Source organism: Sinohyriopsis cumingii, chromosome 10 (assembly GCF_028554795.1).
Source record: "Sinohyriopsis cumingii isolate HCF-2022 chromosome 10, ASM2855479v2, whole genome shotgun sequence".
NCBI classification, from domain to species: Eukaryota; Metazoa; Mollusca; class Bivalvia; order Unionida; family Unionidae; genus Sinohyriopsis; species Sinohyriopsis cumingii.
In genome coordinates this window covers 6,176,677-6,188,454 of record NC_142970.1, presented here as the reverse complement: position 1 = coordinate 6,188,454, position 11,778 = coordinate 6,176,677, and the positions used below count along the sequence as shown (strand labels likewise).

Sequence of the window (11,778 nt, the reverse complement as noted above, 5' to 3'; positions counted from 1 at the left end):
TGCAACAAATGTTAACTGATTTTTTGTATTTGCTACTTTGTTAATGTAAAGTATTCCTGCAAATTACGAAATCTTTTTCGTGTGTGCTATTATGATTTCTAATGATCACGTTTGTACTGAATTGCACGTGAGAATGTCATAATGAAAGGTCAAATAGTGAAATACTGATGGAAGCTTAAGTAATATATTAATATATAGAAACTGAAATATGTTCGACTCTCAATTCTGAAATCTGGATTAGTTCGTGATGTTACATATCTCTACCTGAAGATAAGGAAACCTATATTAAGAATAAGATTCAATTCCAATTGTCACACGGTCTCGTATCTGACTCTACTATCAAAATGAAGGGTATCATAATCTTCGCTGCCCTTGTCTGTCTGTCTTACCAGGTATGTAGAATTGTCATAACCATACGTTGTTTTCATGTCACTTTATGTAGACTGGTGCTTTGTCTTTGCAATATCTGCACAAAGCCATAAACCAACGTTCAGGTACAGACCTATATTAACCTGGCTTTCGTATTTGAACTATAAAACTGATTTAGTTATTCACGGAATATACGAACATTTTCGTATGCCGCTTATATTGTCTCTTTTTACAAAACTGAATAATCAGGAAATCGTGTAGTGTTGTTAGTCGCAAAAGAAATTCATACGCAAATGTTTTCTTAGTACGTAAAATATTTCGAAGACAGTTCAACGTTACGTTTATTATGTCTTAATTTACACAATAGGCATCCATCATGACTTATTTTAGATAATATAACATACGATGATGAGAAGTGTTGAGACTTGAATACATTTTTCCTCGATTGTTTTCGATAACAAAACATAGCATTTCGCACTTGCTTCCGGTGTAAATAAAGAATACAAAACTAAGCAACTATTTCCTGTCACTTACAAGTGATAAGAAGATGACAGTAATTATATTGTTTCCATTTATCCTATCGGTGTTTATGTTTTCGAATAGCCATTATTTCCTACTTACTGTTCCAAATCTCCGCTGACGTAGAGTCAATGACTTTCATCTATGTGGCCAATATCTTCTGTATTCGGTGAATAACTTCTGTATTCAGTGAATAACTTCTGTATTCGGTGAATAACGTATGTATTCGGTGAATAACTTCTGAGACAACTAAACACCTCTTGACCCTGGATTGTTGTTGTTGTTATTGTAGGGTTTAACGCCATTTTTCAGCACACGATAAGCTATACATGGCGGCCAGTATTAATGGTGGAGGAAGAACCCATCAAAACCTCGGAAAGAACCACCGACCCACGAGAAGCTACTGGCAAGCTTTCTCACATACCCACATTTACTGAATCAGAGACTCGAACCCACGGAGAGCGCTTTAGACCACTCGAATAGCCATTATTTCCTGCTTACTGTTCCCAATCTCCGCTGACGTAGAGTCAATGACTTTCATCTATGTGGCCAATAACTTCTGTATTCGGTGAATAACTACTGTATTCGGTGAATATCTCCTGTATTCGTTGAATAACTACTGTATTCGGTGAATAACTCCTGTATTCGGTGAATAACTTCTGTATTCGGTGAAAAACTTCTGAGACAACTAAACACCTCTTGACCCTGGTTTGTTGTTGTTGTTGTTGTTGTAGGGTTTAACGCCATTTTTCAGCACACGATAGGCTATACATGGCGGCTAGTATTAATGGTGGAGGAAGAACCCGGATTGACCCTGGATTGTTGTTGTTGTTATTGTAGGGTTTAACGCCATTTTTCAGCACACGATAAGCTATACATGGCGGCCAGTATTAATGGTGGAGGAAGAACCCATCAAAACCTCGGAAAGAACCACCGACCCAGGAGAAGCTACTGTCAAGCTTTCTCACATACCCACATTGGCTGAATCCGAGACTCGAACCCACGCAGACAGAGGTGAGACGGCAGTGATCCATAACGGAGAGCGCTTTAGACCACTCGGCCACTCGGGGCCCCAACCTTCGTTTATACATCATATATACATGAATGGACTTTACTTTCCCATAAGGTGTCAAAATAGCTAATAATGGTGACTCAATAAAATTATATGGCATTGTACATTTTGAAAGTTGAAACTTACCGAGAGTTTCTCATTGAGGTGTCACAAGATCCGTTCCCTGCTCATAGCTGCAAAAATTGTCTTAGTAATTCAGAGAAGTCTAAACAATAATTGAAAGAATTATCCATATAAGTATAATTAAAGACATTATTAAGTATACATTAATTACAAATAACATTGGAATTAAAGGTGTATTTTTTTGTTCTAAAATATGCAATATTATTTCTACCAATGTGCTATATGTTATGATTTTTAGTGATTTTTGTGAAACCTTTACATCCTTTCCCAACACAAACAATATATTTTAGCAATATTGAAGGTCACCATCTATGTCAATAATTAACTGTCACTGAATTATTAATGTATAAATGAAACAATGTAGGAACAAACGACATTCTTGCCCCAAAAGGTAGTATACATCTAATCAGTTTTATTCGACGCTGAACATCTTTTTAGATCAACAGCTTCCCTTTTAAGATAAGTGCTGTTGGCTTACGTCCAAGCAATTGGAACTTATCGGTCCTTACCGTCGAGTTGAGAAAGACAACGTCAATAGTAATTACAAGAACATACGAACATTTTATCGGTTTGGGTGATCCTTCTCTGGTGTAATGCACCACACAAGTAGTGACAGAATAGGCAAACAATGTTATGATTGTGATTTAACATCCTTCTATCGCCATGTTGTGTCCTATGAACAAAAGTAGTTCAGAATTTAGTTTTCAATAGTGTCTAATTACTTCCAAGAATCATTCCCTTCCTGAGGGAAATTGCCAAGCGTTCATCCGATTGACTTCGACGTCACTTGCTAATGATGACTGAGTGGCATGATTTCCTTAACTTCTGAAATACGTTTCGATGTTTTGGTTATTACTAAATGAGTTAGCGTTCTCACATACTGTGCGATGTTCACACCATTCTGTTAGGCATGCATTATTTTTGCCTGGCTTATACCTGGTACTTATATTCTTCGGCATGCTGCAGTAAAACGTGTACATTGCTGGAGCCCGTAAAACATTTGTATAAAATTATGGATAACGGTGGTGCTCTGTTTACGTTTTAGAGATAAGGGTTATCTCAAACAAGTGGTAAATTTATATTTGATTTACCAGAAGAGGGCTGGGATTTTGTGTTTTCGACTAAAATAATGCTTATTTTATTTCTACAAATCAGAGCAAGAAATGTGTTCAAATGGGGGCGGGGGGGGGGGGGGGGCAGAATATTTGTTAAATGAAACGTATATGTCCCCAGAAGGTGATATGGTTATATCCGTACTTGTAGTGTCGGTTGCATATAAATACTGGTGTGTTTTGTCAAGTACCTAATTCTAACTATTATCTATGCCCGGATTTGATCCTTTTTTTTCGTTCATAAAAGCTACTCAACTTGTTAAAATCGTCACAATTCTAATTAGAATGCATAAATCCTCTTAATGTCATCATTAGGTAAGCTAAGAATTGAGAAGGTTCTGTAGAGTCTCAAAACCATCCTACCTTCATGAATATTAGAATTTACAGTCCCAGCTGGCATTACAACTTCTCTTGGAATCTTCTTTTCTTGTTCTTTTTCGAATTCCTGTTTTACTGGGATTATTTCTCCATTTTTTAGTGGAGATGTAAATTGAATGTTTCTCTTTCAGATGACTACGGTTCACCACACTCACGCGCCGCACACTACCCGTGAGTCAAGTGTAGTGCAGCAGTACATCTTTCATTATGACCCCGTGACGGTTGGTACTCTTGTGTGTGTCTGTGTGTGTGTGTGTGTGTGTGTGTGTGTGTGTGTGTGATTTGGATTTTTAACGTAGTTCTGACAATTTTGCAGTCATAACAGTGGCAGTTTATAGTGATTGTCTAGCACTTGGGCATCATGCCGCAGACATGTAGCATGATGCCCCACCCAGTCACATTATCCTGGCCACCATGCCGACCAGTCCTAACATTAAACACTTAATGCTGAGCGCCTAGCGAGGCAGCTGTTATTACATTTTAGAAGCCTTTCGTCTGACTCGGTATGAGCTTCGAAGCAATCGACCTCTTTCATTCAACTCTCTCTCTCTCTCTCTCTCTCTCTCTCTCTCTCAACATAAATACATACACAAGAACATAAAGATGTGCTTTGATTCGGACGGAGACACATATACAGATATCGTATACCACGAAGCTAGTACAGACTGGTACTTGCATAAATCACTGGTAAACTTGTGTGACACATGTACGTGTGCATTAAGCAATAGAGTATTTACCTTAAAATATTAACCGTATTATGGCGGTATACTTCTACTTCGTTACCGTGTCATCGCAGAACGATGTATATTCTACGCAGGTAAGTTCTCAGATGTTGCCACGTCATGACGGTCTATTCTGTTTCCATATCATACCCGTCAACTCTATTCATTTATATCATACCTGTACTCAGTCACTTCTGTTAATCTCGCTCAATATCTAGTCCAAATCAGCACATCAAAGATTCATTAGCACTATTCTAACAGGTACGTCTTCTAAGATGAAATTGCAAGAGGATTACCCTCCTTCGGTGCTCATTGCTACGATGTGAACAGCAAAAAATGACAAGCTTACAAGGAAAATGACTATATGCCTTACTAATAAACACATACTAAAAGTGGATTCAGATCCAATAGTCTGTGTGTAAGACATGAGTGAATCATTCCAAGCATTATTGTAATTAATTCAGTTCAACTATTACTTCCCGATATATATTTTGTGTGTGTGTGTGTGTGTATATATATATATATATATATATATATATATATATAGTGTTTTTCAGTGCTGTACTTTAAAGTCTCTCAAAATAAAAACTCATTATAATTCAGTACTATCTTCCAAGGCAAATTAACAGTTTCTTGTCATACACATTTTTTGGAAAGGAAGATAATATAAAGAAAGTAACGTTCTATGGCTAACAGATTTCAAGACTGGGGCAATATCAATACCTGATTACTCACTGTACACGCTAACAGAATTTAAGACCGAATTACAATAAAATCCTCATATTCTATGGAATTAGCGATTTCCTTTAAATAATTACCGAGAATGGCTAAATGTATACTAAACGGATCACCATCACAATCAAAAAAGAGGCAAAATGCTCTAAAATCTGTTAGGGGTCATGACCTCAGAGTAAGAAATGAGAGCACGTTTCTAAGGGTCGTAAAAGACGCCATGACAAATATATATGTCTTAACTAAGTCGCGTCACGTCAATCGACGAAACGCTGCTCTTCTAATTGGAACAAAATTCAACTTGTAATTGCCAACAACATATCAAGAATGATGTGTGTGTGTGTGTGTGTGTGTGTGTGTGTGTGTGTGTGTGATTTAGAGTTTAAACGTAGCTTTAGCAGTTTTTCAGTCATATCGCTACGATGTCTGCAGTGTGGTAGTTTATATTGATGTGTAGCACTGAGGCATCATGCCGCAAACATTTAGGCTTTTCTCCCTGCCAGTCACATTACCCTGACGCCAGGTCGACCAGTCCTAACATGATGACCACTAAGCGAGGCAGCTGCTAGTGCCATTTCTAATAAGTCTTTGGCATGACTCGGACAGGGTACAAAACCCGCATCATCAGATGCGAAACCATATAGTAAGTAGGGAACATTGCTTCAGATTATATAGAGACACAAGGAACTAGATTATAACGCGATCAGATTCGTACAAATTTCTCAGAGGACCTCACGCTTTACGATATAACTACAAAATATTTGTTAGGTAAAATAGACCGGTTATCAACATATCGCTAGATATTTCAGAGACGTGTACTTTTTCCATAAGAAATCAACTTTTAACCAAATTTATTTTAACTGTCTAACAACTATCTAAGCAACAGAATGCAGTTGAATGACATCAAATCGCATTACCGGAAGTATACTAAACAACGTCACGGGTTCGGATAATTACTGCTTTCACAGGTGAAGAGCGTATAAATGGGACTGCATTATGTTCATCTGTAAAGTCTTAATAGAGAAATCGAGAAATTATCTCTGACCAAAGTAATTAAGGGAAAAATATTGGTACATGCCACATTTGTTACACGTTTTACATCGATTAAAATAGGCTGGACAAATTAAGTTCCTTTTCAGCTAAATACAAGGATTTCACACACTGGTGACACTCTTCAGCTGTGATCAGTTTAATGCCAAAGTTTGTTGTTGATTAAACATATTATAGCGATACATTCTCCGATAATCTCTTAATACATATGTTAGCCAAACTTTATGAGTTTAGATTACATTCAGTCATTCAGTCATAGTTGGAATACAAGTCTAAGTAATTTCTCATTGGCCTTGATTTAGTTCCTCACTTATTTTACAACCAATGCATAGCATTGAATACTATCTCTTTGTCTTTCACTCACGCATCTATGGCGGAGAATTGCCTGAATTGGAGTCACATAAACGTTATATAAATGGCTTCATTATATATATATATATATATATATATATATATATATATATATATATATATATCTTTACAGCATAAGATGGTTGTTCATAAAGACAAGAATTGCTACATCTTCGCGTTGACAGACCAAGAGAGAATGGATGTCCACACTGACTCCGGGTTGACGGCTCTTGAGGTAATACATACACTACCAAGTTCAAAGGTCAATGGGCGGTGTTCTGTATAAATGAATAATGCTAGTGTATATTTTTTAACTCCGTTTGTTGTATTCTCTTTGGAATCTAGCATACGTTCATTTTCTTTGTTTGTTGCAGTGTGTTCTTTTGATTAATCAGCTTTAGGCAGAGAAGTTAGATACGTATACAATAAAAGATTACTACATTTGTATGGGAAAATATGAACTCGTTTATTTTTGAGTTATACTGCACTCCTTACGCAGTGCAACATAGCTGAGAAAATCTCGGTCGAATTTTCCCATTGAAATGTAGTATCCTATAAATATAAACTGATTCCAATATACTTTACATTAAGACCAAGTGGCCCCGAGTGGCCGAGTGGTCTAAAGCGCTCTCCGTCACGGATCACTGCCATCTCACCTCTGCGTGGGTTCGAGTCTCGGACTCGGCCAATCTGGGTATGTGAGAAAGCTTGCCGGTAGCTTATCGTGGGTCGGTGGTTCTTTCCGTGATTTTCCCTGGTTCTTCTTCAACCATTAATATTGGCCGCCATGTATAGCCCATCTTGTGCTGAAAAATGGCGTTAAACCCTATAACAACAACAACAACATTAAGACCAAATGTGATAAAGCGTATGACTTCACACAGATGACACTAGAGTTACTGGTAAGCTAAAGTTACAATAGGGCCTTTGAGTTTGGAGTTCTTTGCTTGGTAATTCCTTGCATACCTGTAACATGTATTTGTTGCTTCTGTAAACAACTTTTTGTGCTTTACTATACTATAATTTTGTAACATACCCTAGAAAGAAACCTTGAACAATATTTCTTTGATAAAACCAAAGATTTAAGCACTGGTGGAATTCTTTTCCATTCAGGTTTGCAAGGTAGAAATCCCTCAACAGGTCAAACGTTCCTGGCATGCAAGAATTTAGCTCATATTTCTCAAATTTAAGTAACGAGAACACCCGTTGGGATGCGGAGCTTTGGCCTCAGGGGGTTGTTTGAAAATATAGACAAAAGTCTTCACAAAACAAATGAGATTTTTCGAAGATCGAAAGTATAGATTTACAATTTAATAACTTGGTTCATAATCTTAAGTCAAAGTTTGACGATATTAGGAGCGTTGTTTGTAAGGAATGAGAGATTGAAGGATAGAATGAAGAAAGTAGAGACGACTATGCAGTTTCACTCAAATAATGTTGAGGAGCTTACGACGGAACAATTTAAGAGAATTGAGGTGCACAGATAATCATTACAGAAAACTGTGTGATATAATCAAACCAAAGTAGGGTTAAGTTTAAAAAGCACCCACGAAAAATTTGTCTCCTTTTCAACGGTGTATATCATCAAGGAAGTTCTGCAAGCATCTACTAGGTTGTTAGTAGGTGTCATAAAAATACAGTTAGATTAACTCCAGAACAGTTAGAAAACACACGGCTGGCTAATGCACTCAGCTCCCCAATGACCGATGTGGACCCAAACCAAAGACAGTACTATTTATGCTTTTTTAACATAGAGAGGAGTTGCTGAATATGGGTACTCAGCTACCCAACGGTCTAAGAACTGCATCATATCCCCGAAAGACATTGCAATTACTGCTTTTAAGCTGCCGCACCCCGTAAATCAGACTATAAAATTAAAATAATGGTCATAGAGCTTCGGATGTCATTTGTATTCGAGACTAGGAAGAATTCCGCTGAGACCTGTCAGCTGAAAATGTTCGAGCAGTTTGTCTAGACTTACGATTTGTATTATTATACAAATACGCCACACTAATTATGATATCAATTTATTTATGTGTTAATTCTGGCCGATTCAAACTGACAATGAAATCGTATAAACTACAAAGAATGGAAAAGAAGAATTATGTAAAATATAATTTACTTTGATCTTACATTAAATATCAATAGTTTGTAAAGCGTAAAATTGAACAGATACATTACCTTTTCCAGGGGAATATGTTTTCGTACATAATTCCCAGAGGAATATGTTTTCGTACATAATTCCCAGACTTTCCGTTCTTAAATGTATGCCCAATTTGATACAAACGCCGTTTTAATTACAGATAAAAGTAATTACTTGTATATCGCAGATAAAATAAATGTTTTATAAATTTCGCCGATTTTGTTATTTTTTCCAGTCCAGTTTAACCTAGCCTTATTTGTATGCCTTTCATTGTCAATAGGCCCCTATGTAATGTTTCCTTCCCTTTACATTGCATTAAATCCGCATTTTATGCAATACAATGTCAACGTTTTCTTTCCATTTTACTTCCTGTTTTGTATTTCTATTGACTGGCAACAGCAAACTCAGATATTGTTGGTCAGTGTTAGGTAGATACTTGAAATGTAGTACAGCATACAGTTGTTTACATACAACACATAACAGTCAATATCTGGAATTTTTACACACGCTCTTTGCTTTTAATAGGTAATGGTTGGTGAGCTGGAAGGTCGAATAATGGTTTTATCGTTTTGTATTGTTTTTTTTTTCTTCTTTTTTGTATTTCTTTTTTCGTCTCGTGTACTGAGCTCTCTTTTACTTTGCTATTCTCCATCCTTCCTAGTTTAATATTCGGGGAGAATCTTTTTCAGCATGAGTGTACCAGACGCAAAGAGCTACCATAAATACACTCAAATATCTTCTCTAATTAAAGCATTTCCAATTCAGTCAACAGGTAGACTGTAATTACATTTTTAACGACGTTCCTGATTCCAGTAACATTAATATGAGAAAACAATTTTTCCCCTGTAAAGATATTGACTTCTTTGGTGAAGTAAGATAATGGTATCTTAACTGTATCAGTAAATTGGCAATGCACAGATAAAGGCGTGATGTTCTGAATTTTTCTGAACTGCATAATTCTCTCTCTCTCTCTCTCTCTCTCTCTCTCTCTCTCTATATATATATATATATATATATATATATATATATATATATATACCAGATACCTTTTGTCCAATGAAAAAGAACATAAAATCATTCCTGCCACTTGCGGCCGCCAATGTTTCTTTAACTCTTTTACTGCCCATTCCAGTGGTGCTGTATTTTTATTTAGCAATAACAATGAATGTAAATTAAACAGTTTGATAATAGATATAAACAGAAATAGGTTATATTTAGATGTAATTATATAGGTTGTACTGTTTAACCTAATAATGCATGTATATCTATCTATCTATATGTCTGTCTCTCTGTCTGTCTGTCTATCTATATATCCATCCATCTCTCTGTATCTCTCTCTCTCTCTCTCTCTCTCTCTCTCGACCGCTCCGGTAGCCTAGCGTCCGCCTCGGATGTGGGAGGTCGTGGGTTAGATCCTCGGCCGAGTCATACCAAAGACTGACAAGAATGGTACTAACAGTTGCCTCGCTTGGCGCACACCATTAAGAGACTAGTGTTAGGACTGATCGGCCTGGTGTCAGGATAATGTGACCGGGTCGGACATCATGCTACATATCTGCGAGATGATGCCCCAGTGCAAAGCATCGCTCTAACCTGCCACACTGCAGATATCGTAGCGATATGACTGAAAAATTGTTAAAGCTAAGTTCAAAATCCAAATCTGTGTGTGTGTGTGTGTGTGTGTGTATATATATATATATATATATATATATATATATATATATATATATATATATATATATATATATATATACAGAGAGAGAGAGAGTCCTAAATGTGACTCAACTTAATTGTATACATAGGTTATTAAGATATTAAGTTTATTTCAAAATATATGGCAGGCAATGAATCCCGATAAAGATACTGGAAACATTCCCAAGGTCATATAAACATTCCCAAGGTCATATAAACATTATCCCGGCTAATGCAATGGTCGTAGGTTTGACACAAGAATTAAGTTAAGTTGAAGAGAGCTAAGTATGAAAAGAATAGATTTATATGGAGACTCCATAATCACTTTGAGCAAACCTTACTAGATTTCTCGATTTCAGACAAATTTATATTTGATTTTGAAAAAGTCACGATAAAGATTTGATATGCACATGATACCTCTATAATTCTAGATGATACTGATATGTCAATGACACAAAACTTATATATATATATATATATATATATATATATATATATATATATATATATATATATATATATATATATATATATATATATATATATATATATATATATATATATTGAAGTTATGTGTAAGGTCCGTCAGTCTTATTATTTACAATGAAAGGAGGAGGTTGGCTCGGAAAAAGAAAAATAGCAGATATACTTTTTTCATGAAAACTAATCAAAACTTGAAGATATGTTAATTAAATTAAATTCACAACAAATGAAGAATTGAGGAATAAAACATCTCGCTTGATTCTTTGTTTACAAAATCCAAAACTGTTGGATTAAAAGAAATCAAATGGTTTTGATTTTTGTAGCCGATAAATCGAAGTATAAGATAAATGACTAGTAGACAATCAGGAATATTCATAAGGCGGAATAAAATTGACTATCTATCTATCTATCTATCTATCTATCTATATATATATATATATATATATATATATATATATATATATATATATATATATATATATATATATATATATATATATATAATCAGTCATTCACACCTTTATTTTTATCTTCAATATCTTTATATGTGTTTAATGCCACAATGCCTTTTATTTTGTTTTTTCAGGTCCAGTTCCTGACAAGGATTAGTACTGGTACCAAGACTGAGGTGACCAGATCCTCCGTAGAACATAGTGTTTTATCGGCTTGTGGATTCATCATTCAACATTTCTACACTGTCGCCTAAGTCATGTGATAATTGATATAAAATGCATATTACACACGCATTTTCTTTTGTACATGTCTTCTTCATTTACCATGGTAGTAGAATATTCTTCATGTATATAAACGGTGAATGTATTCATATCTGCAAATGTGCATCATTATCTCCATCCATCCATCTATCTGCTACTTAGCGCAGTTAATAGTTATGGGGAGATATGAGTGGCCACATTATTGGGAGTGAAAATTTGACATTTGGCTGCCATTTTATAAACTGGCACTACAGGGCGAAATTGGAATCAAATGTTATAAAGGTACACACTTTTAAAATTATGGCTATGATTGTTTAAA

General features: G+C 35.6%; 1 protein-coding gene across 1 annotated transcript; it reads left to right on the top strand.

Annotated features, from left to right (window-relative positions):
- Positions 1 to 250: 250 nt before the first annotated feature.
- On the top strand, positions 251 to 11,492 carry LOC149789533 (uncharacterized). The gene is made up of 4 exons (XM_089973302.1): positions 251 to 392; positions 3,705 to 3,794; positions 6,562 to 6,663; positions 11,333 to 11,492. The coding sequence occupies exons 1-4, from the start codon at positions 345 to 347 to the stop codon at positions 11,450 to 11,452; spliced, it is 360 nt and encodes a 119-aa protein (XP_089829428.1). The 5' UTR covers positions 251 to 344; the 3' UTR covers positions 11,453 to 11,492.
- The last annotated feature ends 286 nt before the right edge of the window (positions 11,493 to 11,778 follow it).

Excerpts from the sequence above, each read along its gene's own strand:
- LOC149789533 (XM_089973302.1), top strand. The coding sequence starts at position 345 with ATGAAGGGTATCATAATCTTCGCTGCCCTTGTCTGTCTGTCTTACCAG. Across the intron at positions 393-3,704 it reads TTGTCTGTCTGTCTTACCAG|ATGACTACGGTTCACCACAC; the intron begins GTATGTAGAATT and ends TTTCTCTTTCAG. Across the intron at positions 3,795-6,561 it reads TTCATTATGACCCCGTGACG|CATAAGATGGTTGTTCATAA; the intron begins GTTGGTACTCTT and ends ATATCTTTACAG.